This window comes from Notechis scutatus, chromosome 1 (genome assembly GCF_049901735.1).
Source record: "Notechis scutatus isolate UNSWTSFEM ecotype Mainland chromosome 1, rNotScu1.2, whole genome shotgun sequence".
Lineage (NCBI taxonomy): Eukaryota > Metazoa > Chordata > Lepidosauria > Squamata > Elapidae > Notechis > Notechis scutatus.
Window position 1 is genome coordinate 20,111,631 of NC_142009.1, and position 27,235 is coordinate 20,138,865.

The window sequence follows — 27,235 nt, forward strand, 5'->3', positions numbered from 1 at the left end:
CAACCATAGTCAAGCTGATAGGAAGTTGGAAGTCACTTCTGCTCCCACTGTTTTTTTGCCCTTGGTCATTCTGTCTCTTTATCTAGGTAAGGAAATGTCACGGAAACTATCATCCAACCAATCATGGGTTGTCTAGTTGTCAATATTATTGTATCGGGAAGTTTGCCCTTCAACCAGCCCAGTCATATTTTTTTTGTGGAGTGAAGATGGAGACTAGAGCAATCTCACAAGATTACAATCAAAATCAAAATTTGTGAAAGAAAAAAATCCTAGACGATGTACTATCTCACTGATTCTCAAACATTGCAGTCCCAGAAACTCCTTTGCATTTTTAAAAATGACCGGGAACTTTAAAAAGCTGTAAATTTAAATTTAACGCAAAATAGTTTGTCGTGGAAGCAACTGCCTGCGAAGGCTCCTGGATTGGGGCTGAAAGGCAAAAGAGGAAGGAGTATGCTCCCTCCCATAATTGGGTAGACCAGATTGCCCTGATAGACCAGTCTCATCAGAAAAAACACTTTAAAAAGCTGTGGTTATCTGGGTTTTTCTATTAATATTTGTTATATTACTAATTAAAGTGGAATCATTTTGAAACTATTTAATTCTGCAGGGTCCTGAAATGGTCTCCAGACCCACACATTGAGAATCACTGGATTTACTACATGTATATTAAACCCAATGTAATCAAACATGCATGCAGTGTTCTCAGCAAGCCACAAGATGGTGCTCGTCTACTATAATTATTGAGCCGGAGCAGAATTTCCACTTCCAAACCTAACTGACAAGTATCTATGGGGAATATAGGCTGACATTCATTACAATTACTTATTTTTTTGAAGGAAATGTGCAGTGACTGCAAATAGAAATTATATCCAAGGAGACCTTATGTAAATAATCCATTACTTTGTGTGCTATTTCTTCATGCTTACTAGTTTGGCTTTTCTAGACAATGACTTGTTCTTATGCTCTGAAGTCACTCAATTCACCTAGGATGAAGTAGTAAAGCGTCCAAATTAAATCCTAAATTTCCATTGGGCTTCCTGGCTTCTGACTTTGATTCCCTGATATTTCCTTCCTCGTTCATTCTCCTGAGTTGTATAAGGCCCAGATTGGTTTTCATAGTAGTTGAAATCATCATCGTTTAACAACCTCATAATCTCTTACAGGGTGAGATCTGGGCAACTGAATGGAGATAAGTGTTTACTGGCCGGATGCCCTTCCTTGTCACCAATGCGGAATTATATTCTCATTGTGCCCAGAGAGAGAAATATCTGCCTCTATCTAGAATTGAACTCACAGCCTCCTGACAGCTCCATCTCTAGGCCACCGTGCCACTCTTTCATACTAGCTGAAAGGTCGTATGCTAAATGAAACAACCACAAAAGTCAGTCCATACCTGAAATTATAGCCTGGCGAGACGTTACTGTTTTCACTGTAAAGCCTATGGAACTTGTAAACAGGTACACAGTATTTCAGAGGCCAATCAAGGTCACAGTCCCAATTTATGGTGATTCCAACAATGCCACCCTGTCCAAACAAAAGCAGCACTTTTTGTAAGGACCACAATAAAGTTTTGTTTCATGACTTGTTTAGAATATTTGAGGCTATTTAGAGAAAAAGACATATAATAGAAGGTGAAGTTGAAATTTCATTTAGGGTGAACTCATCTCCTTAACGCCTCAATTCCTGGTGATTTCCTGGATTTGTCCATTAAGTTTTCTTGGCAACTTTCAGAACATTTCTTTCAACATCTTGATCCAACTTTAAACCCTGTTATTTTTTGGTAGTCTGTTCCAAATACTAATCAAGTATAATCCCACTTAGTTTAAACTGTACCAGGGGTGATTAGTTTCTGTACTCCAGCTGGGCACAAAAAGGGAAAGAGGTTTATTTACTTAGTGTATGGCATATCATACATAGACAAGCTATATATATCAACATTTCACCTAGATTAGTAAACTACAATAAAATATAAATGTTAAAAAGATCTATGTTCAAATACCAATGTCTAGGCCATTTTCTAGACCTTTACAGGCCCAAATGACAAGAGAGATCGAAGAATATTATTCAAATCTGCCAAAACAATGTTGAAGGGCTCAGAAGACTCAAGAGCCAATATGTTTCTAAATGTTTATTGGACAGTAACATAGACATGGCCATCCTTCAAGAAATGTACATAGAAAACAAAGAACAGCAACTCAGAAGAAGCAAGATTCATGGCTACGACCTGTTGGGAGCCACCTACCACTGCAGTTAAGACATGGCTACATATGTTAGAAGAATATAAAGGGAAAATGAATGCAAGAATGATACACTAAAATGGACATCATAAAAGTAATGCACAGATGTTTTCTCCTGCTCTCATAATACGAGGTCATACACTAAAAACTAGATAGTGGGAACTTCAGCTAGAGGCAGGGTGGTGGTGAGATATTTTCACATTACACTGTGTTAACCTATGGAATTTATCAGCATGGGATATAGAGATGGCCTCTGGCTTTCTGGAATGAGGTGCTGAGAAAATACTGTTTGACACCTAAGCCGGGTGCCTAAAGGACATTGGAAGATCTATGGGGACAGAAGGAGAGCTTAGAGCGGTTTGTCACACCTGAGTTAAAGTGCTGTTTGCACTTTACTCTGGCATAAAATTTGGTGCCCCTTCTGGTGATCCCTGTCCTGCCATTGACATGATACTAACAAGTAGCATTTTTCTTATTTTCATTACACAGAGAACATTAGAACAGAGATTGGTGGATTCTCCAGATTTGTTGGCCCATGAATCAACTAATCAGTGTAAAAGTATCCAATTATTCTCCGGTAATGGGCTACAGCTTCATAGGAAGGGAGTTTTGATAAATAGAAAATGTATTCATCTTTCAAAACATATTCTGATGTGGCATAGGTGTTTTATATATAAGTTTAAAGGTATAAGGGTATAATGCTACTCTGTCATTCTGAATCTTTTAGAGATCACACCAAAACAAAACTGATTATCATGGTAATTTTGGGTACAAGTTTAGCACTATGCTGGAAGAGTGCTAAACCTATGTTCAAAAACAACCTGAGCAATGGCTGACAGGTACAAAGAAAATTGCAATGAAGCAGCAAGTGTCCAGTTCTGGTTACCATGATACAGAAAAGATATTGAGACAGAGAAGAACAGAGAAGAACAACAAAGACGATAAAGAGTCTGGATCTTATAGCATCCAGCAGCCAAAAAGGACAGGAGCAGCTTAAAATGGTCATTAGATGCCAGATTGCTCACACCCCATGATTACCAGGATATGACACTGACTGAGTGATTGGTGAAGCAGAATTGGTACAGCTTGTTCCTGCATGAAGGGGCAAATAGTACTTTAACACTGGAACAGCTAAGAATGACACTAAGGCCTTTTGCTTTTGCTTTAAGTAAACACAGATCCCCCCTCATGCTCTTTTGTCCCTGAAATTCCTCTTCCTTTATGGGTGACAATTGTCTTATTGGATCATATGATGGAGGGAAGTTATGCAACAGGATTCAATTTAAGTCAACCACCAGGACCAAATGTTTAGTCTTCCAAGCTTTCGGACTTTAGATTAGAATAGAATAGAATTCTTTATTGGCCAAGTGTGATTGGACACACAAGGAATTTGTCTTGGTGCAAATGCTCTCAGTGTACATAAAAGAAAAGGATACATTAGTCAAAATTCATAAGATAAAACACTTAGTAATAGTCATAGGGAACAATAAGCAATCAAATCATACTAGAAAACAGTCAATATAAATCTTAAGGATACAAGCAACAAAGTTACAGTCACACAGTCATAAGTGAGAGGAAATGGGTGAAAGGAAGGATGGGAAGATTAATAGTAATAATAATGCAGACTTAGTACATAGTTTGATCGTGTTGGGAGAATTATTTGTTTAGCAGAGTGATGGCATTCAGGATAAAACTGTTCTTGTGTCTAGTTTTTCTGGTGTGCAGTGAATTATGCTGGAGCCCATCCTCAGGGAAGTTCTCTCACACCAGAATGTGATGATTCTGGTGAAAGAGAAGTTCCCTAAGGATGGACTCCAGCATGAGTCCGAAAGCTCTGGTCCCAATGACCAACCCAGAATGGATTCTGCGACATTATCCTGGGATGTGCATATTTGCCTTCATTTGTAAAAGTTATGCAAATCAGATTGCCTCAGCAACAGGGGTTTGCAAAGAAAAAAGTGATGTCATGTACATTATGTCATTGTGCAAATAACATAAACTATGCCAGGGGTGTCAAACTCAAGGCCCGGGGCCCAGATCCGGTCCACAGGGCTCTTAGATCTGGCCCGCGGGGCCACCCTGGAAACAGCAAAGGACTGGCCCATGGTGCCTCTGCCAGTGAAAATGGAGTTGGTGAGGGCCACATAGAAGGCCATCATAGTCAAAAACAGAGCTTGTGAGGGCCACAGGCAGCCCTCCCGAGCTCCGTTTCGTTGGCAGAGGGTTGCGGGAGGCCATCACAGCTGAAAACGGAGCTCGGGAGCCTGTTTTCACTGGCAGAGTGCTTGGCCCACCATTGGCACCCCCAACACGAGTGACGTTGAGCTGGCCACATCCACCCCAGCCACGCCCACCCCAGCCTCCCAAGGTCAAACACAATTCTGATGAGGCCCTCAATGAAATCAAGTTTGACACCCCTGATCTATGCCATTTGCACTCTGATATGTGTGACATAATTATGGCTTCTATTGGATACCTGTGGCTCGGCCTATAGACTGTCAACCTTTTGTGCCTCTGACCATTCAGAATAGCCTCACCTTAAAAGCAACTTGAGAAAAATTCTGTCCAGATTCTTCCACCATATATCCAAGTTTAAACACAGGGCACAGTGGATCCTTGTCTTTGTGATAAACACATTTTTTCAGGTAGCGTTCACTAATTTGCTCGACAAGATTGCGTCTGTGTTAGAGGAAAGCAAACCATCATCTCAGTTTGTTTCAATTGTTTTTAGATCACAGTAGAACCACTTTCAAATTATGTTAAATTCCCTTAAGCATCTCAATATGAAGCAGACAAGAAAAATATGAAGATCTGAATATTGATTATAGTTATAGGTGTATTAAAATATGATAAGGTGGAGATATGGCAATATTTGTAGCTGAGAGCTAAGCCATCTCAACCCTTCAGTAAGGCAATTTGTAAAAGATCTACAAAGCTATAAAAATAATTAACCAACTCTGCGGGTGAATGGTGGGTTGACAGTACTCTGTCTTTTTAACTTTCTCATTTATTCTTTTTAATTTTGTTTTAAATCTATTTTTACTTCATTTTAACTATGGCTTTTATATGATTTTATGGTTAAATTTGTAAACCACCCAGAGTGACGCAAGTGAAATAGACAGTATAGAAATTTAATAAATAAATAAAGGACATCTGTAAATGTCTTGAATGGGTGGATGGATAAATCACCAAATATGATAAAATCCACCCCAATTAAAGGGCTATAACTTACAGTCACAAGAATCTTTGGCTTACCTGGAAACTCCAAATCTGGGGAAAGTAATGCTGTTTTTTATAAACAAAGTAAACTTTCCAGCTTCCAGAAGCAATGGTGGACTGTAAGACATAAATATTGATGTATAGATGTGAAAATATATGAAAATACTGGTATCCATAGAAGGTTGATTCTTGTTTCTTGAGATTTAGCATCATTATGAACAGAAACTCCGTTTCCCATCCTGCCCCCATTGCTTACTTGGGAATGTTGTCATCAATTTCAACAGGGCACCAGCCAAATATCTCACAGGTCTTCTGTGTACGGCTAAAATCCACACATTTCCCAGTCATGATTCCTGAGAAAAGTATAGTCAAAAAGTGAATGAAGATCGCCTTAGACACCAGTATGAAGCAAGCAGAGCCTATGGACCACCCCATGTTACTCTTCTCTCTGTGTTATTGCTTCTCAAACTGAGGATGCAATCGAACAGATAAGTCCAAGCTAACAATTACGTAGTTTGTGGCTCAGGGTGTAATCATTCTTTTCTACTTTGTCCTGATTCGACACCATCTGGGATGATGTGTCCAGTTCTCAGGATCATGTTCAAAAATAAAATTACAGTAACAAACTGAAGTGAATTCAGAGGATGGCTGAAAACTCAAATTTCATAAGGAACAGATAAAGGATTTAGTTATACTTAGTTTTAGACCTCTGAGGTAAGATACAACAGCAATCTCTTGAATATCTGAATGGCTATCATGGAGAAGAGGGAGGCAAGGACCAGATCAGAAACAAGGTATTAAAACTACAAGGAAAGAAGTTCAGGCTGGAGATGGCAGGAAGAACTTAATAACCATATGACTGAACATCTTCAGAGGCTGGACAATCATTTGGTGAAGAGACTCTGCAGCAGAACCTCTACTGAAGAGGACACTGAATAGCTAACATCCAACGTCCCATCCAACTCTGTGATTCTGTGTTATGGAAATCCCACTTTTAATTTTTTTTTTGTTTGATTACTGCATTTTATGGGAACACATGACTATTTAGGGTTTAGAATGTTGTACGAGCCTACCTGATTTCTATTGTAGTTGATTTAACAGATTTAATTTATTAACAGTTTCTAATTTATGTCACCTTGTCTCTTTTTCACTTTTTTAAAAAAATCACATTTAATAAAACTTTTCCCCAAGGAGATTAATATTCTTATTTTCATTTTTGGCAATAAGTTTTTGCCTTTTTCAGTTTGAAAATGAATATCTAATTCTTTTGGAATGTTAACATTATTGTTTGTCCTCATACAGAACTTGGTATTTGTCAATTTAACCTATCATCAGAAATGCTTTCTGTATGTGTTCACATAATAATATTCTTATACAAGTAGTCCTTAAGTTATAATTCATGATGGTTGTAACTGGGTTACCATGTAAATGGTATTCAATTTTATGACCATTTTTGTGGCAATGGTAAAGGAAATGCCAGGGTTGTTCAGAAAAAAAATGGGTTGTTGTGAACCCATTATTTGCTATGGGGTGGTTTTGCTGCAAACAGGAAATAAATATCGGTTTCTAGCAGAAACATTGAAAATTGTGGTCATGTGACCACGGGGCACTGCAAATAGCTATAAATGCAGAGTTGCCAAGCAACCAAAATCCAGTAATGACTGTGGTGCAGAGGAGGGCAGATGTTTGAACTTCAAATTCATACCACAAGTCTGTTTTTTGGAGACTTAAGTGACTAGTTGTAAGTTGAGGACAACCTGTATTGCTAACTTTTCTTACCACTCTATGCCAGTGCTTCTCAGCCTTGCCAATTTTAAGCTGTTTGGACATGCTGACTGGGGAATTCTGGGAGTTGAAGTCCACACAGCTTAAAGTTGCCAAGATTGAGAAATGCTGCTCTATTGCATTTATATTAACAATAACAAGCAATGTCTATGGAGAGTCTCAGTCATCCAGGTCATGGTTGTCCCAAAGGTGTTTTTTCAAGAGGCAACTAGACGTTCTGGTTTTTCTTTGAAGATGTTTCGGTTCTTGGATGAGAAGCAAAACGACTTCAAAGGAAAACCAGAAAATCCAGATGCCTCTTGAAAAAGCACCTTTGGGAATAACAAGCAATGAAACAATAATGGAGGAAAAGCCTCAAAATGTTGCAATATAAATGCTTCTGTTCAAAAACCTAGCCCCAATTTCCTTCCTCTCCCCAACTCCTGCAAAACAATTAGTCAACATCTCAAGGCCACTGATTGTAATCTGTCCTAATTTTTTCCCCCTCTTAGTTGCTCTTTTTGTACCGTTAAATGTCAAATGCTCTGTAATTTAGGATTTTTGAATCAACATACAAATGGAAAGCATAGGTATGTTCAAAATTCACATTTTTCTGTATTTAGCAAGGCAGTGTCAATTTAAAAAATAATATTAATATATATATATATATATATAATAATGCATTGCCTTATGAAAAATATGTTGCATTAAAGAACTTGCAAAACTTTGTCTATAAATTTAATCTTAAAACTTTATTCACAAAATAAAACTGGAAGCCCCAAAACAGGCATATTTTCAGAAATGAGAAATGAAAGAAAAAGGCTCATGTTAGCTCATCCTCAATTTATAGTTGCATGTGAGTTTCCCATTAAATCTAGTTGGTCATTATGGAAAACAGGATATTGGACTATAAACATTCTGGGAAAATTCTGTTAAACTTTTTTTTAAAGTATGTCTAATAAATCACATGACAAATAATATAAACAAGGAAGTAACTTTCTTTATCGAACATATACAGTATAATACAGGGGTGGGATTCAAATTTTTTAACAACCGGTTCTGTAGGCATGGCTTAGGTGGTGGGTGTGGATTGGTGGTCATATTATTGGCTGGGCATGGCCAATTCAATATCACTCACATCGAGGCATGCATCTCCTCGCCTGGCCTCTCATGACTGTGGGGATGCTGCAACAGTCATAAGTGTGAAAAATGGTCATGTCACTTTTTTCAGTGCCATTGTAACTTTGAATGATCACTCCACACAAGCAAAGTACCAGCAAAAGAGGGGGAAAAAACTCCAGAGAAGTTCCTGAGACAGGAAGTCTAGTCCTGCCAAGAATGTAATAAGGGTTAACGGAGAGGCAGTTTCTGTAAGCAACACCAGAATGTTTCCTTCCTGCCTTCCTTACAGGATTAGGCCAGTAATTTCGTCTAACAACTGGTTCTCCGAACTGCTTAGAATGTTAACAACCGGTTCTAGCGAATAGGTGCGAACTGGTAGAATCCCACCCCTGGTATAATAGCATTGTTTATGTTCACACAATACATTGAATTATAAAGTAATACTATCATATGAGTTCATATGACACATTAAGTCATAAAAACAACCAAACCAAGGTTAACACTATCCAGGTTTTTAGCGTGTGATGCAAAAAAGATAGTCCTCAACTTACAACCACAATTGAGCCCAAATTTCTGTTGCTAAATGAGACATTTGTTAAATGAATTTTGCCCCATTTTACAATTGCTGCAATTGTTAAGTGAATCACTGCAGTTGTTAAGTTAGTAACATGGTTGTTAAGTGAATCTGGTTTCCATATTGGCTCTGCTTATCAGAAGATTGCAAAAGGTGATCACAAGATCCCGGGGCACTGCAATAAATATGAGTCAGTTGCCAGGTGTTTGCATCTTCATCATGTGACCATGGGGATGCTCCAATAGTCATAAGTATGAAAAACAGTCATAAGTCACTTTTTTCAGTGCCGTTGTAACTTTGGTCACTAAATAAACTGTTGTAAGTCGAGGACTACCTATACTTAGATAGGAGACCATGAGAAAATCATTGGGCTGTATTTGTCCTGATTAAGCATGTTGTGTGCCAAGCTATTTCGCACCTTGACCTCGGCGAAGAAACTCTCCTTTCTTACAAGTACTTTCATTGTTACACTTCTCAGACTCAGGATGCTGCAAAGGGGAGAAAAATGGAAGTAATTCAACAAGCAGTGCAGAGGTGAATTGCAAGCCCTCCTAACACTCCTGCTTGACCAGTAACATGACATTTAGCATTCTATTTTAAAAATATGTGACTATATAGGGACTCAGTTTTGCAAATGGTAGAAAGCTGAACTTTTAAAATATATTACTGAATAAACAAAAACTCCATCTGTTTTTTATAGTTAGCTATACAACCTTTTGGGGCTGGTGGGCATGTTGGTGTACTGTTGCAACATGGCCATTTGGGAGACGGTTGGCCATTCACAAAATGGCTGCCATGGAAACATCATCACTTACAAAGAATGCAACTTGCATTCTTCTTTAGTCACCCTTCTTGCAGGATGCTAAGGATTTCCCCTCTTGTTGGTTTTGCGGGGTAAGCCAGATAAGAATCATAACCAGATGAGCTAATACTACTTTATGCAAATATCATTGGTAAGTTGTGAATTAAATCTGGGGAGACCAGATAGTGCAGGAACAAACAATGTGTTTGACTTTCATTGATGCAAGGGAGGGAGAAGGGGAAATGTCAGGCTTTCAAGATTGATGTCAACTCTTTGAGGTAAGCTAAATCAGAAAACAGACTCTGCAAAGCATACTAAAACTTTACTATAAAGATATAGGCTACAATAATAGCATCTTAAAAGCCTGATAACGTTTTCTTCCCATCTTTTTTATACTAACAAGAGTCAAGGCAGGGCAACCTTCAGTTTCTTCCTCACATTGTCTTTTCTGGCTTCATACATACTTTGCTAACTTTATTGTACATTCTTTTTCTGAGGTTATCTTTATGGTATTCTACAGAAGACAAATAAACTAAATGATATACAGTGGCAATATAAAGCTACATACCCCTGGACATGTTTCCTGTTTCTGCCCACGGGTGATAATAAAGTTAGTCATCACCACAAAGGAACTGTCTCCCTGCAGAAGAAAATAAGATGAATATGAAACTACTCATTTAATAGTTGCAGATTGTCCTGTTGATTCCTGGCTAAGCACAGAAAGTTAAAAAAATCACATCGGGACTTGTATCTTTGGCTGTAGTGATTGCAGCTGATATTGTCTTATCTTGAAAAACTTAAGCAAGGTCTGACCTGGTTTATATTTGCATGGAAAACCATCAGAAAAATATCAGGGCTGTAGGCAAAAGTGGAAAGTTGTGGTTTTTTTAAGTCCCACAGAAAAGCAATAGATGATACATCTCAATGTTCTTCTGTTCATAAGATAAGCAATTAAGAAAGAGCTGGGGTTATTATGATTATGATGATTTAATCTTCAATTTGATTCACAGCCTGAGACTAGTAAAAACTTAGCAGTTCAAGTCCTAACCAAGGACCGAAGAACTATTAAGGTAACATCTGAGTATATATAGGCAGTTCCGAGTAAGGTGGTGTTTTGCAGAGTCAGGATATTCAGGTCTAATAAGTTCAAAATTTCCATGTATCTAGGCAGACTTTTGGGGTACTGCTCCAAGGACTCCTTTTGGTACGACCATTGATTTCTTCCTCCACAATCGCTCAACTTCAGTTTGCAAATAGCGATATTTTATTATTTTGTTTCTAGTTGTTTCTGTTCAATTCGTGCATCACCTGGTATTGCAATATCAATGAACCAGACTTTTTTCTTTTCCACAATAGTAATGTCATTATTGTTGTTGTTGTTATTATTATATTATAAACTTTCATTCATTAAACATGAAACGAACATTTAAAAATATATAACAAATGCTATATTATTATTATTGTTATCATCATCATCATGATCATCATCATCATCGTATAGTGGTATTACAGTAGCCAGGAGACCACAATGCTAGTGCAGAGTAGTAGTCTGGCTTGCTAAAGCACCAGCTCTATTATAGGAAATGCTTGTGGATTTCCCAAGGTGTGCCTCGAGAGGATGAGCTGGTTTGTACCAGAGAGACAGACAAGCAGGTCTTCCTGCAGCATCACCCAAGGCCCCCTCCTTTCCCAGAAGCTGCCTTGCAAACAGGAAGGTTCAGAGCTATCAGGAATCTGACTGCCTGCATAGAGCACTAGTTGTTTCCACACCAAAGTGGTACCTATCTGTCTACTTGCATAGAACGTGCTTTCAAACTGTTAGGTGGATAGATGCTGAGGCGAATGACAGAAGTTCATCCTGCCATGCAGGGCTAAGGTTCGAACTGCCAGAGTAGAGACCATTTCTTAGAGTTGGGGCTGAATGACCAAGAGACCTAAAGAGAGAATGAGGACAAACCTCTTTTACTATTCACAGCAAGGGCAGGAATAGGTGAGAAAAAAATGTAGACAATCTGTTTGGAGCCTCCCAGGAGCTTCAAAATTAGAACTGAGCAATTTCCAGTTCAACTGGGAAGATTTTAAAATATTGATGTGATATTTAATGTAATATTAGTCTAATTGATAAATACCCATCCAAAATAGGAGAAGGTTGATCTTTCCTTTTGAGTGCCGTGTTTCTTTCAGCAGAACCCTGGAGTCAACCTTTGACCAAGCAGTAACAAGTAAAAGGGGAAAGTTCTCCTAAATTACTACAAGTAGTCTTTGACTTATGACCAGTTGCTTAGCAACCAGTTGAAGTTATGACGGACCCCACAAAAAGTACTTATGACCTAATTCCAAAGTCCTCTGTTTATTCTCTGGAAATGACTCTTCCGTCGCTCCTGAAGTCTTACCTGAGGAGGGAAAACATAGTCTGCCACATCCCATAAGTATGGACCCATGCCACTAATGTTTGTAACTGCGATGCCTTTGAGCTTCACTGAGACAGAGTTTATGATGCCATCCTTAGACTGGTAGCCTTTCTCGTACAGGAATACCCACCTAAGAAACACATTTTAAAAAAGATAATTAACATGCTTAGAAAGTTGTGGTGTTATTATACATATTTTTATTAGAGTGTGCTCCTTCATTGTTTAATTGTTCAGTGTTTTTGTGCGCCATTCCAATAACAATCATCTGGAATCCATCCTCAGGGAATTTCTCTCTGCTGAGAAGTGCTTTGGCCTGTTCTGTGTTTATGTGGTGCCTTCCTATTGACTGATTGTGTGTTGTTGATGGCTGGCAATTGGCTGTTGTTTCCTTGTGCTGCCAAGTCCTCGGTTCCTAAGTATTTGATAAGTTGGTAGTAATTCTGGGAAACGTATATTTGCCTTCATTCGTGACAAATATTTTTGACTGAAGTGATATCATTTTTTACTGCTTATAATCTAAGTTATAAAAAAGAAGCAATGGAGACTAATCAAGGAGAGAAGCAACCTAGGAGTAAGAAGAAATTTCCTGACAGTTGGAATAATTAATCAGTGGAACAGCTTGCCTCCAGACATCGTGAATGCTCCAACACTGGAAGTTTTTAAGAAGAGATTGGACCACCATTTGTCTAAAATGGTATGGGGTTTCCTGTCTAAGCAGGAGGTTGGACTAGAAGACCTCCAAGGTCCCTTCCAACTCTGTTATTCTATTGTTCTATTAAGTCATAATCATTGTAGACTTGATACCTGACATGGCAGTAAGTTTGGATTCCTCAGATTTTGACCTCTATTTAATGAGTTCTCCAGACTCCTTATTCAGAACTTGGCTTTCTGAATGGAGGTTCACAGACTAAACTAAACTCATTATCTTATTGCAGAAGAAAATTAAGTCAACGACAACAGCAGTATTTAGCAATCAAAACTTATATATACTGTAAATTTAAACTCCAGTGTTTAAATCTTAGGTTTTTTCCTCCCACTTTTTCCAAATCAAAGGCTATTTGGCCATTCTCACTGCAGCTGAATGAGTTGATATAATACTTTTCTTCAATCTGGGAATCACTGGTTCTTGGCTTGGCAGGTTTATTTCTAACACCACCTCCTTCTCTATGTTCTTCTTCCCCTCCTCTTCTGATTTTTTTTTAGAATAGTAGAAGTAGCATTCTTTATTGGCCAAGTGTGACTGGACACACAAGGAATTTGTCTTGGTGCAAATGCTCTCAGTATACATAAAAGAAAAGATACATTCGTCAAGAGTTGAGAATCATAAGGTACAACACTTAATGATAGTCATAGGGTACAATAAGCAATCAAATCAAATCATACTAGGAAACAGTATGAACAATTTTGTGTGGTTGTAGGTAGCTGAAGAGTATGGTCACCCACTCTCTGTTTCCATTTCTTTGTCATCTGGAACCAAAAAATATCTTCATTATGATACCTTACACTTTCCTCTTCCTGTCTGAAACCAACAGGAAGTGTCATGAATCACCAATTTAGCCCAACCTGTTGAGATTTCCTTACTTTCACATCTCTCTACTCCTCTCAACATCAGACAGTAGATAGGGACACCAGACATTTTGTTTTGTTTTTTTTCTATTTCTTGTTGAGGAGCTCTCCTCATCTCAGAAATTTCCCTTTTACATTTGTATGGTGCAGTTTCTGGCTTTCTCTTTTTAGTCATCAAATATTTCCCTTCTTCTCCGCATTCTAGTCTCGTTCCTCTCTCCCATAATCAGAATCACTGACAGGTACTAAAGATTGATTGTGCAGCCAGTCAGGAGGCTAAAACTTGTGAAGGTAGAGGTAGTCCTTGGCTCACAATCACAAATGAGCTTAACATTTCCATTGTTAAGCAAGAGTTGAGTTTTGCACAGTTGTTAAGTGGATCATTGCAGTTAGTTGTTAAGTGAATCTCACTTCCCCATGGACTTTGTTTGTGAGGTCGCAAAAGGTGATCACATGACCCCAGGACACAGCAACCATCCTAAATACATGCTAGTTGTCAAGTGTGATCATTTGACCATGGGGATGCTGCAATCATCATAAATGTGAAAAATGGTAATAACTCACTTTTTTTAGTAGTGTTGTAAATTTGAATGGTCACTAAATGAACTGTTATATAAGTCTAGCTGTCAGTGTTCCAAAAAACCTCCACTCCAACAAATAACTCCAAGACAGACATCGTCTCCAAGGTTCTTTTTATTAGAGTAGTAAACTGGCACATCTGGGAAATCCCGAATCTGAAAGTTCCGGGTTTCCTTGCAATAAGTAAAAAATTACAAATCTACCCCCTGCACCCATCATTGCATCACATGCCCCAATCACCATCCATCCCAACTTGAGACGTTCTCTCAACCAGCTGCAGAAATAACATGACCTTGACTTAGAAGAAGAATGCTATTATGTCTAACCACATACACTCCAAGAAATTCCCCCCTCCCAATTTCCCAGGCTCAAGAATGTGGCAGTGTGGAAGCATCTGGTGCTAATATAGTTTCCAAAGCTGACACTAGGACTAGGTGTAAAGAGGAATTTAAATTTAAAGAAATCTACCACTGATTTTCAAGTTTTCCATATTTCAGAAATATAACTGAGACTGAGTGGTTGATTATATAATTGAGCAATTAATTATATAACAATCTTGATTATACAGTTAAACTATTAGGGTCAGAAACACCGATTTCCTGTGTACATCCAAAGATCAATCAGTAGATCTCAATCTATCTTCTGGCTATCCCTCATAAAATAATACAAACTGAATGCCTCTTGTTCAGAGAATATGGAAGAATAAAAACATAATCCTTAAGAACATTTTCTCAGAATACATCCTGCTATATTCAGAAGTGACTACTTCCTGATGAGTGTACATAAAATTGACTTTAGATGACGAGTCAGCCACTACTTAGCTGGCCAAATATTTGTTTTAGAACAATATTTATTCATGGGCATACTTGATAATCTTACTGAACCGTGATCTATGAATGTGGGTGTCCTTAGCCATGATATCACCAAATCATTTTCTCATGTGTGTCTTTCATCTGCTGTTGTGTCTTTCATCTGCTGTAGAGTTGTAATTGCAGGAGTGTTCTTATCTTGGATGGCAAACCTCAGGTAAAGAATGTTTACAAAGCAAATACAACTCAGGCAAACAAAGTCACTAATCTAAAGGAGGATTAGAGAGAGGAAGTAAACATATGTTAGACTTTAACTAGAGATAATTAATTGTGTTAATTACTATGCTAAACAGTAACGAAAGTTAAGCAGAAACCAAAGTTAAACAATGTTGGAGGATTACTAAAAATGTGTATAAATGTAAGACTAAGACTCCAATAAAGTTCATCATGATTCAGTTGATCATGATCAAACACCTCGACTGCCTCATCATTACAACAATCTGCAAAGTAATAATACCTTGCAGGAATATTGCATGGATTACTGAACATAACAGTAAATGTTTGTAGAATATCACATTATGATTTAATGATGAATATTTCTAGAAACTACCCTGTAGTCCTTATACCATAAAGCAGCATTCTTCAACCTGTGTTCTACATATTATAGTCCTTAACGTACGACCACAACTGAGCCCAAAATTTCTGTTGCTAAGCAAGACATTTGTTCAGTGAGTTTTGCCTCATTTTACAACCTTTCTTGCTATAGTTGTTAAGTGAGTCACTGCAGTTAAGTTAGTGACACAGTTGTAAAATGAATCTGGCTTCCCCACTTTGCTTTTCAGAAGGTCATAAAAGGGGATCACATGACCCCAGGACATGGCAATCATCGTAAATATGAGTCAGTTGCCAAGTGTTCAAATTTTGATCACATGATCACCACGCTGCAATGGCCACACGTGTGACAATGGTCATAAGTCACTTTTTTTGTGCTGTTGTACCTTTGAACGTCACTAAACAAACTGTAGTAAGTTCAGGACTATCTGTGTTAGATTACAATTCGTATTATTCTCAGACAACTGCAGAAAAAACCATTACTACCAACCTGTCTTCAATCAAGGACCTGTCAAAAAGAGGGCTGTGAAAATATTTACAGACCCCTCACATCCCGGACATAAACTGTTTCAACTCCTAACCTCAAAACGACACTATAGAGCACTGCACACCAGAAAAACTAGACACAAGAACAGTTTTTTCCTGAAAGCCATCACTTTGCGAAACAAATAATTCCCTCAACACTGTTCAACTATTTACAAAGTCTGCACTACTATTACTGTTAATCTTCTCATCACTCCTTATCACCCATCCCCTCCCATTTGTGACTGTATGACTGTGACTTTGTTGCTTGTACCCTTACGATTTATATTGACTGTTTCCTAGTATGATTTGATTGCTTATTGTACCCTATGACTATCATTAAGTGTTGCACCTTATGATTCTTGACTCTTGATGAATGTATCTTTTCTTTTATGTTTACTGAGAGCATTTGCACCAAGACAAATTCCTTGTGTGTCCAATCACACTTGGCCAATAAAGAATTCTACTTCTATTTCTACTTCTACAAGGTATTCCAAGCATCAGGCTGGAAAAGGCTGACTTCTTTAACTAATCGTCAGCTATTCTCAAAAATTAAATCTGGAATGGCAGAAGTGTATTGCTTTAAATTGCAAATCAGGTCTTGCATTAAATACATATGGCTGTGCTCAACACAAAATATGTTCCAGCTGTTCCCTTTCTTAAAAATAGTAGCAGCAGTTTTTCCCCTGGTTAAATCGGTGCTACCATTTTCCTCCTATTTTTACATTTTTACAAGTTTCAAGTTTTAATTCTTCAAGCTATAGCTCATCCCTCCGCTAGAGAACTTCAGATCATTTCACCCAGTGCAAATAGTTGGGGAATCTTACTTACTATTTATGGTGTCTTACTGTGTGACTCTTCCAAAAAAGGCAATATTCATATCCCAAAATAATTACTAGGTGCTAATTTGTATGGATGGATGCAAACGTAAAAATAATTATAAAAGTACAATCTGAAGAGTAATATTCATTTAATCCTAGTAGGAGAGATATCCAGATGTTGATAGGCACCTTTAAAATAGCTCTGCATTCCCTTCTTACAATGCTTAATTCTTAAAACTAGATTCAGTGCTTACCTGCAGTCCCAAAAACACAAGCATGCTTTGAGCCCAGAAAACAATGAAGGTTTAGAAAAAAGCTCAGACCGGCTCCATCCTCATTCACCAGGGTATCAGAGAGAGGGAAGGAAAAACACAGGTTTTTAAGATGCTGTTACTCTAGCGGCTAGCCTGTCTTAATAAAAAAATAGTTCCAATCACCCTTGCAGAATCAACAGGAAAAGATGTGAGAAAGAAAGTCATAATAGCCCTATCTTGGCAGACTTTTAAGATTCAAGAGCCATGGTAGCACAGTGGTTAGAATGCAGTATTGCAGGCTAATTCTGCTAACTGCCAGCAGTTCGATTCTGACCGGATCAAGGCCTTCCATCCTTCTGAGGTTGGTAAAATTAAAATCCAAATTGTTAGGGCAATATGGTGACTCTGTAAACCACTTGGAGAGGGCTGTAAAGCATCATGAAGTGTATATAAGTGTATATAAGTAGTATATAAGTCTAAGTGCTATTGCTATTCAACCAGAGGCTACTACATTAAATAGCATTCTTGTACTCCTTTGCATGATTTCCTGACTTAGTTTACCTCACAGGGCTGACAACTACTTATTGACATCCCATAACATAGGCTTTATTTCATCCCAAATCCATTGCAGAAGCAGCCTAAAACCCTCCTTATCTATCTCAGCTTTAAAGTAATATTTTCCATCTTCTCCCAGCACAATTTTGGCATGCAAATTATCTACCCCCCTTCACAATGATGAGGACTGGTATCTACTGTGCTCCTCTTAGTGGTAACTATTTCCCTCTCTTCTAGGTCACTAGTGATTGGCTTTTGTGATCATGTTGGCAGGAGAAACCAGATACTTGGTATCTGCATGACCCTTGGTGGCACAGTGGTTAGAGTGCTGTACCGCAGGCCACTTCTGCTGACTATCAGCTGTCTGTAATTTGGCAGTAATTTGATCCCACCTAGGCTCAAGGTTGACTCAACCTTCCATCCTTTCAAGATGGGTAAAATGAGGAGGACCCAGATTGTTGGGGCAATATTCTGACTCTGTAAACTGCTTAGAGAGGGCTGTGAAAGCACTATGAAGTGGTTTATAAGTCTAAGTGCTACTGCTATTGATATTGCATTAGACTCTATTGCCTGTTCCATTCTTCACAAAGTGCCATCCAGTCCCTTGTTACATTTCTTTGAGAATATCTTTTATTAAACATACATCCAGTACTATTTCAAAAGACCACTGTGTCTAATCTGGAAGGAAAAAAAAAACAAGGACTGATGGTTGATTTAATAGGAAGAAAAATAGGTTGTTGGTTCTGTCCTAAATGGATGCATTAAAGGTTTTCCATTACTTTTGTCCAAGAGGGGTTTTACATGATGGCTGAATTTTCTTCTGCTTTTTTTTACTTTTTTGGGAGGGTGGGTGAGGAAGGAATAGGTTTTACTTATTGTAAAGTCAATCAATCAATCCAAATAGAGTTGGAAGCAGGGGTGGGATTCTACCAGTTCGCACCTATTCGCTGGAACCGGTTGTTAACATTCTAAGCAGTTTGGAGAACCAGTTGTTAGAAGAAATTACTGGCCTAATCCTGTAAGGAAGGCAGGAAGGAAACATTCTGGTGTTGCTTACAGAAACTGCCTCTCTGTTAACCCTTATTATATTCTTGGCAGGACTAGACTTCCTGTCTCAGGAACTTCTCTGGAGTTTTTCCCCCCTCCTTTGCTGGTACTTTGCTCGTGTGGAGTGACCATTCAAAGTTACAATGGCACTGAAAAAAGTGACTTATGACTGTTGTGATTCCGGCATCTGCTACAGGTTTTTTGAATGACAGCTCCAGCGAGGAGGACTTATATGAATCAGCAAGTTCTAACGATGAGGAGGAGATGAATGCATTTGATTTGCAAGATCGGCTTGAACCTTCAAACTCCTCCACCCTTCAATTAGGTGGTCAGCCGGGAGCGGGTGATAATGAGGAACAAATGTTATCTTCAGGTGAAGAAGATGATAATTTGGATGATTGCTGGGTAGATGTCAGGACAAGGCGTCTCCTGACAAGGAGGAACCAACGAGGTTACAGTAGGAGAGCAGACCAGCAATTAGACTAATTAGTTACTCTATAAAGGGAGAGATATGACTTTGCACTTTGTCCGGAACAAAGTGTCTATTTGCAAGAGAGAACTGAAGAGCACAGTTTGGAGGATTTTGATCTGAAATATCTTGTTGGGATTTGGATTTAATTCGTTGGAACTTCTACTTATTGGAATTATTTTGTGAAGGATTTTGATCTGAAGAATCTTGTTGAGTCTTGGATTTAGTTCGTGGGAACTTTTACTTATTGGAGCTATCTGTGAACATTTTCCTGTTTGCTGCCTTTCTTTACAAGGACTGCTGCTTTCAGCCTTAACTGTTTATTTTTAGAAGGTGGGACATAACATTTTGTTCGGACCAACAGACCATCTTTGCAACGATGGATTCAACTCAAATGCAACAATTGGTGGATCAGCAACAGATGCAAATAAATCAATTACTCCAGAGCAACGTATCCCTTCAAAATCAGGTAACACAATTATTATCGTTTGTTGCCAATTCTCAAACTGTTTCGGCTGCAGCTGGAGTTCCCCTGCACCCCCTGTGAGAAAAATTCCGATAGCTATGCCAGATAAATTTTCTGGGCAAACGGACATGTTTTCAACATTTTTGGGTCAGTGCCAATTGTATTTTCTGTGAGGCGGAGGATTTTCCAACCGATCGAGTTAAAATTGGCTTTATTATTAGTTTGTTAACCGGGCAGGCTGCCAAATGGGCTACTCCTTATTAGTACAAGATAGTCCATTACTGGACGATTTCCAGGGGTTTATTCAACAGATGAACGTTATGTTTGAGAATCCAATTAAATCTCAAACTGTGGACAGAAAAATTGAGGGATATTATTCAAGGTAAACACTCCTTGCAAGAATACGTTGCAGAATTTCGCTTGTTGTGTATGGACTCCACCTGGAATGAACCAGCTCACATGGCAGCATTCCAAGAGGGTTTGTCCGACATTATCAAGGATGAACTAATTCATGCAGAGCGTGCTTCAACTTTGGACACATTGATTACTCAATGCTTACGTATTGAAGCTCGCCTACAACATCGTGGGTGTAAACGGACCGTTGCAGAGCCACCTGTGTTTCCTCGTTCACGCACCCGTCTATGAGGGTTTTCCAATCCAGAATTCCAGCAGAGGAGCCGATGGAGATAGGCACACTCCACTCTCGTTTAACAGTTCAGGAACGATCGAGAAGATTTCAGGAAGGTTTGTGCCTTTATTGCGGGGTTCGGGACATTTTGCAAATTCCTGCACTCGGAAGGGGACTCGTGGACCTGTATCAAAACCCATTGCTGGTCCGTCGGAAGCGGGTAGGCCCGACCTCAGGGAAAACCCTAGGTCGGGCACAGTATTCACTTTCATCTCAAATTGCTGAAGTTAATTCTGGCCCTCCTCGACATTTACTTTTGGACACTCGCATATTCTTGCAATCTCGGAAGGAGGAATCCCTGCCGTGGCACTGGTGGATTCAGGGGCTACGACTAGCTTTATGGATTATGATTTCGTAAAACATTTCAAAGTTCCTTTAGTGCCTGTGAATCCCCCATGCAGGTGGAAACAGTAGATGGCGCGAACTCAAGTCGGGACCTATTCGCTTTGCCACCCAACCACTGCGTATGCGTATTGGGGATCACGAGGAGGCGATAAGTTTTATATCACTTGAACCTCCATCTTCCTTTGGTGCTCGGAGTATCCTGGCTGCGTCTACACGATCCGTTGGTGGCTTGGGCGCAGAACGCTGTTTCTTTTCCAAGCCTGCAATGTGTGGACCACCTGAGACATGTCTGCGCAGGCCAACATATTGTCGCTTCTGCTGCCTCGATTCCTTCAGAGCTGTCGGATTTCCCGATGTTTTCAGTGAACAGGAGGCAGATCAATTACCACCACATCGTGTTTACGACTGTCCCGTGGATTTGATACCGGACGCTCCATTACCAAAGGGAGGTTGTATTCTTTGTCTGAGCCTGAACTAGTTGCACTTCGAGAATTTTTGAATAAAAATCTAGCTCGGGGATTTATTCAACCTTCGTCATCCCCTCTTTCAGCACCCGTTCTCTTTGTCAAGAAGAAGTCGGGAGAACTTCGTCTTTGTTGTGACTATAGACGCTTAAATGCTATCACTGTGAGAAATAGCTATCCTTTACCGCTCATCTCCGAATTGTTGGAGCGGTTACGGGAAGCTACAATTTTCACGAAACTTGACTTACGTGGAGCTTACAATTTGGTTCGGATGCGTAAGGAGGCGAGTGGAAGACGGCTTTTGGCACTCGTTATGGTCATTTCGAGTACACCGTTATGCCATTTGGTTTGACCAACGCTCCTGCTGTATTTCAACATTTAATGAACGATATCTTTCGAGACATGTTGGATAAGTTTGTTGTCATATATTTGGACGACATTTTGATTTATTCAAAATCTAAAGAGCAACATCTTCAGCAGGTGCGTCAAGTGCTTCAGCGTCTTCGGGAACATAAACTTTATGCTAAATTAGAAAAATGTTTCTTTTTCAGTCGTCTATCGAATTCTTGGGACACATTATTTCTCCTGTGGGCATTGCTATGGACCCCAAAAAGGTTGAGGCGTTGTGTAGTTGGGAAGCTCCTCGTCGGGTTAAAGATGTGCAACGACTTTTAGGATTTGCCAACTATTATCGGACTTTCATTCCAGGTTTTGCGAAGATAATGGATCCCATAACCCAGCTTCTTTGTAAGAAGGTTCCATTTGTGTGGGGGCCTCCACAACAACAGGCTTTTGACACTTTGAAAAAGCATTTATAACTGAACCCATATTGAAGCATCCTGATCCGGATCGCCCATTTGTGGTCGAGACAGATGCTTCTAATGTCGCTATCGAGCAGTGCTGTTACAAGCTTCGGAGGATGGCGCTCTTTTGTTTCCTTGCGCTTATTATTCTAGGAAGCTTACAGCTTCGGACGCAACTATACCATTTGGGAAAAGAGTTGTTAGCTATTAAGGTTGCTTTTGAGACTTGGAGACATCATTTGGAGGGAGCTCGACACAAGGTGGAGGTTCGGACAGATCATAGGAACCTGGAACATTTGACCACGGCTAGGAAATTGAATCAAAGGCAGATTCGTTGGTCGTTATTTTTGCCAGATTTAATTTCTCGGTTACTTACGTTCAAGTGGTCAGAACCGGGGCGGATGCATTATCTCGGAAACCGGAGTATACTTATGCCGAAGATCCTCTTCCTTTACGGACAGTGTTACCACCGGAATCTCTAGCCGTACTGCAGGAACCGGTAGATTTACGGCCCAACTACGAGGCGCAACGTTTGGATGTGTGGACGAGGCAGAGACGGAGGACATTGGCCCAACTTCTCCATGGTCTTTTGAAGACGATCTGCTTCGATATCGGGGTTTATTATATGTGCCTACCAGACCGTTGAGGGCTCTCATCATGACACAATGTCATGATAACCCAGCCGCTGGTCATTTTGGATTACACAAGACCTTGCATTTGGTCACTCGGACTTTTTGGTGGCCTCGAGTTCGTCATGATGTGTCTTCTTACGTCCGCTTCTTGCGTTCAATGTAGGCAAGCGAAAGCAGCATCCGGTGCACCTCCTGGACTTTTGCAACCCTTGCCGACTCCAAGTAGACCATGGGGAGCGATCTCTATGGACTTTCTGACACATTTACCGTCTTCATCGGGGTTCACAACAGTGCTTGTGGTAGTGGATATGTTGACTAAAATGGCCCATTTCATTCCCTGTCGGAAATTACCATCGTCCGCACCACGGCTCAGTTATTTTTGCAACATATCTTCCGTCTACATGGACTGCCTGATAGAGTGGTTTCTGATCGTGGGGTCCAGTTTACGGCAGAATTTTGGAAACAGTTAATGGCGGCTTTGCAAGTGAAAGTATGTTTAGCGTCAGCGCACCATCCGGAAACTGATGGCGGGACGGAGAAGGTGATTGGGATTCTTACTCAATATTTGAGATGTTTTGTTAATTTGCGACAAACGATTGGGTGAAATACCTCCCGTTAGCAGAATTCGCGTTTAACAACTCGCAGCATACCTCCACCGTGTCACGCCATTTTTGCAAATATGGGTTATCATCCGCGTTTCTTCCCATTAACTATGATGGATTCCCGGTTCCTGAGACCCGAGAGTTTTTGGAAGAACTACACGCAGTTCGCCGTCTACTGATACAACAATTGAACAAGGCAAAAGAAGATTATAAGCGGTTTGCAGATCGGTCCTCGAGATACACCTCCGTTAGTTGTGGGTGATAAAGTGTGGCTATCTACAAAACATCTGAAGGTCGATCGCCCTATTAGAAAACTTGATCATCGGTTTATTGGTCCGTTCCCGATTGAGGCAGTTATTAATCCCGTGGCATACCGCCTCACTTTGCCACGATCCATGCGTATTCACCCCGTCTTTCATCGATCTCTTTTGATTCCTGATTCTTCTGTTTGTCAATTACGTGATTCTGCTGAACCGGGTCCGTTATCATTGCCTTCTGAGGAGCCTGCTGTTGACGATACGGTGGTCGACGTCCTTGATTCCCGTTGGCTCAAGGTCGCTCCAGTATTTGGTCAGGAGGAGGGTAGATGACTCGGAGGTTTGTTCATGGACGGATGCGTCTACACTTCATGCTTCGGATCTGCTTCGAGACTTTCATGCACGCTTCCCTTGAAACCGCATCCGGATCGCCAGACCCGGGGGAAGGGCCCTGCGGTGAGGATAGTGTTGTGATTCCGGCATCTGCTACAGGTTTTTTGAATGACAGCTCCAGCGAGGAGGACTTATATGAATCAGCAAGTTCTAACGATGAGGAGGAGATGAATGCATTTGATTTGCAAGATCGGCTTGAACCTTCAAACTCCTCCACCCTTCAATTAGGTGGTCAGCCGGAACGGGTGATAATGAGGAACAAATGTTATCTTCAGGTGAAGAAGATGATAATTTGGATGATTGCTGGGTAGATGTCAGGACAAGACGTCTCCTGACAAGGAGGAACCAACGAGGTTACAGTAGGAGAGCAGACCAGCAATTAGACTAATTAGTTACTCTATAAAGGGAGAGATATGACTTTGCACTTTGTCCGGAACAAAGTGTCTATTTGCAAGAGAGAACTGAAGAGCACAGTTTGGAGGATTTTGATCTGAAATATCTTGTTGGGATTTGGATTTAATTCGTTGGAACTTCTACTTATTGGAATTATTTTGTGAAGGATTTTGATCTGAAGAATCTTGTTGAGTCTTGGATTTAGTTCGTGGGAACTTTTACTTATTGGAGCTATCTGTGAACATTTTCCTGTTTGCTGCCTTTCTTTACAAGGACTGCTGCTTTCAGCCTTAACTGTTTATTTTTAGAAGGTGGGACATAACATATGACCATTTTTCACACTTACGACTGTTGCAGCATCCCCACAGTCACGAGAGGCCAGGCGAGGAGATGCATGCCTCGATGTGAGTGATATTAAGTTGGCCACGCCCAGCCAGTAACATGACCACCAAGCCATGTCCACCCAATCACATGACCACCAAGCCACACCGACCAACTAAGCCACACCCACAGAACCGGTTGTTAAAAAAATTGAATCCCACCCCTGGTTGCAAGGGACCTTGGAGGTCTTCCAGTCCAAGCAGGAGACCCTATAAAAGTTCAGACAGGTGGCTGTCTGAATCATTTCTTAAAAACTTCCAGTGATGAAGCACCCACAACTTCTGAAGGCAAGCTGTTCCACTGGTTGATTGTCTTCACTGTTAGGAAGTTTCTCCTTAATTCCATGATAGTTTCTTAGTTTCTTGATTCCATGTTGCTTGGTTAGTTTCCATCATTTGTTTCTTGTCCTGCCCTCTGGTGCTTTGGAAAATAAGTTCTCCGTCCTCAATTTTTCAGATCTTGGATTGATTCAACCGATCTATTCATTCTGCATGCTCCAAATACCAACTGCGGTCACTTCCTCCTGGCGCTAATTTTACACTTTTCCATTTGGGGGGGGGGGGGTATGTAAAAACTGAAATTGACAAGATTTCAGAAAATTTCCATTTCTAGACCAAGTGACAGGAAGAAAAGTAAAACCATCTACCCCTCTACTATTGTAGTATCCTTGAAAACTGGTGAAATTTTGCCCTCAACTAGCTCAGTTGGTCCATAGTTTACCAGTGTTGGAGAAGATTCCTGATCATACTCTAGATCAGGGCCCTCCAACCTTGGCAATGTTAAGCCTGGAGGACTTCAACTCCCAGAATTCCCCAGCCAGGCTTAAAGTTGCCAAGGTTGGAGACCCCTGATCTAGATAGCCAAGAAAACAAACCAATGGATCATCAAACTAACCAACGCAGAGTTCTCAATTAAGGCACAAATGACCAGCCTCAAATTACCCTACTTTGGACATGTTATGCGAAGACCCAGCCCTCTGGAGAAGACTCTGATGCTGGCAAAGGTAGAAGGAAAGAGAAGAGGATGACCAGTAACAAAATGGACAGATTCAGTTAAAGTGGCTAAAAGTGCATTGCTAGAAGACCTGAAAGACTATGTTAGGGACAAATAGTCCTGGAGAAAATCTATCTACCTGATAATAGTCAGCAATGACTTGGTGGCTTGTTAGCAATCAATCAATCAATAACAGTCACTGGACTTCCAAAAGACCTATGGTCCTATATACAGAAATACCATTAAAGCACAGCTATGCTGGCTGGAGAATTCTGGGAGTTGAAGTCCACAAGTCTTAAAGTTGACAATTTTGGAGACCTCTGCCCTAGAAGAAAGGGGGAACTTTCATGTTGCAAATAAGGACAGATTACATAACAGATTCCACATCCTGGGGGCTGCCACCAAGAAGGCCATAGCATGAAACCCTTTGCTCTTTTCTTGGTGTCTAAGAGTGCAACCAGGAACAGCTTAGGAGTTTTGTCATCTGTGTTTCTAATTTACTGAAATGTTTTTTCACCCCAGCCTGGCAATGAGCCTTTTACAAGGTTTTCCAGAAGAAACATAGATTTTTAAGACGTCAAAACCTACTACAGATACAGGACTAAAATGAATCCATCCTTAATCGCTCAGCATGCCAAATTCTTATTCCCAGGCTTTCAAGAGTAGGGTAAAAGCCAGGTCAGCTACAAGGAGGAAATGTCTGGAAAGTTTCTGTCTGCTGAAAATGCCCATATTATGAGACATTTGACTTATTCTGGCAGCCAAAACCCAACAAAAATGATAAAAGGCCAAGACTTCTATAGATAAGAAATCAATTAAAACTTGAGCTATGCACAGCAGCCGGAATTGTATTATATATATTACCAGAAATGTATGAAAAGCTGGCATTGTATAGAATGCTTAGGAAATTTAAAGAGTGTGTGACATTTTTAGGCAATGTTTGAACGTCTGTGTTATTTTAATATATTATATAGGCACTATATACAATATCTAGGTATTGGGCAGAATGGCAATAACTATTTAGGCAAAGTATGAAAAGAAAGTCATGAAAAAAGTTAGGGTTAGGGTTGAGGTTAACCCTAACCCTTTATTGAAAAGATGTATATGAAAATGAAAGAAGAAATGCAAAAAAGTACACGCCTTTCTTACTGAAAAAAAAAACCAAGAGAAAAGACCAATATTACCTACTGGTTGCAACAACGAAGGCTAAAATGGCATTTTGTGGGAGTGTTTTATACTTTGCTGGTTTGCCTTTTGGCACTACATAGAATGCCTGGGAAATATGTGAAATATTAAGCATTTCATACTTGGATGTCCCATTTTTGGCATTCAATAGATTTCCTATGCATTCTATAAAATGCCCAATTTCACACAGCTTTGGAATTGAAATCCTAAGACTGAGAATCTTCAATCAACCATCCAACCATCCAGTCAATCTCTCAGCCACTAAAA

The 27,235-nt window shown here is 39.9% G+C and overlaps 1 protein-coding gene across 3 annotated transcripts in view; it reads right to left on the reverse strand.

The window, feature by feature from the left end:
• Window positions 1-27,235, reverse strand: part of P2RX1 (purinergic receptor P2X 1) — a 51,830-nt gene that overhangs the window by 13,931 nt on the left and 10,664 nt on the right. For 2 of the 3 annotated variants that reach the window (XM_026672335.2, XM_087957856.1), the window contains exons 2-8: window positions 12,115-12,262; window positions 10,290-10,361; window positions 9,338-9,407; window positions 5,716-5,812; window positions 5,496-5,576; window positions 4,778-4,919; window positions 1,397-1,527 (exon numbers count right to left, since the gene is read on the reverse strand). In XM_026672335.2, coding sequence (XP_026528120.1) covers window positions 1,397-1,527; window positions 4,778-4,919; window positions 5,496-5,576; window positions 5,716-5,812; window positions 9,338-9,407; window positions 10,290-10,361; window positions 12,115-12,262 — 741 coding nt within the window. Of the gene's footprint in view, window positions 1-1,396; window positions 1,528-4,777; window positions 4,920-5,495; window positions 5,577-5,715; window positions 5,813-9,337; window positions 9,408-10,289; window positions 10,362-12,114; window positions 12,263-17,295; window positions 17,394-27,235 lie in introns of those variants that run through there. The other variant, XM_087957862.1, reaches the window with a different exon arrangement.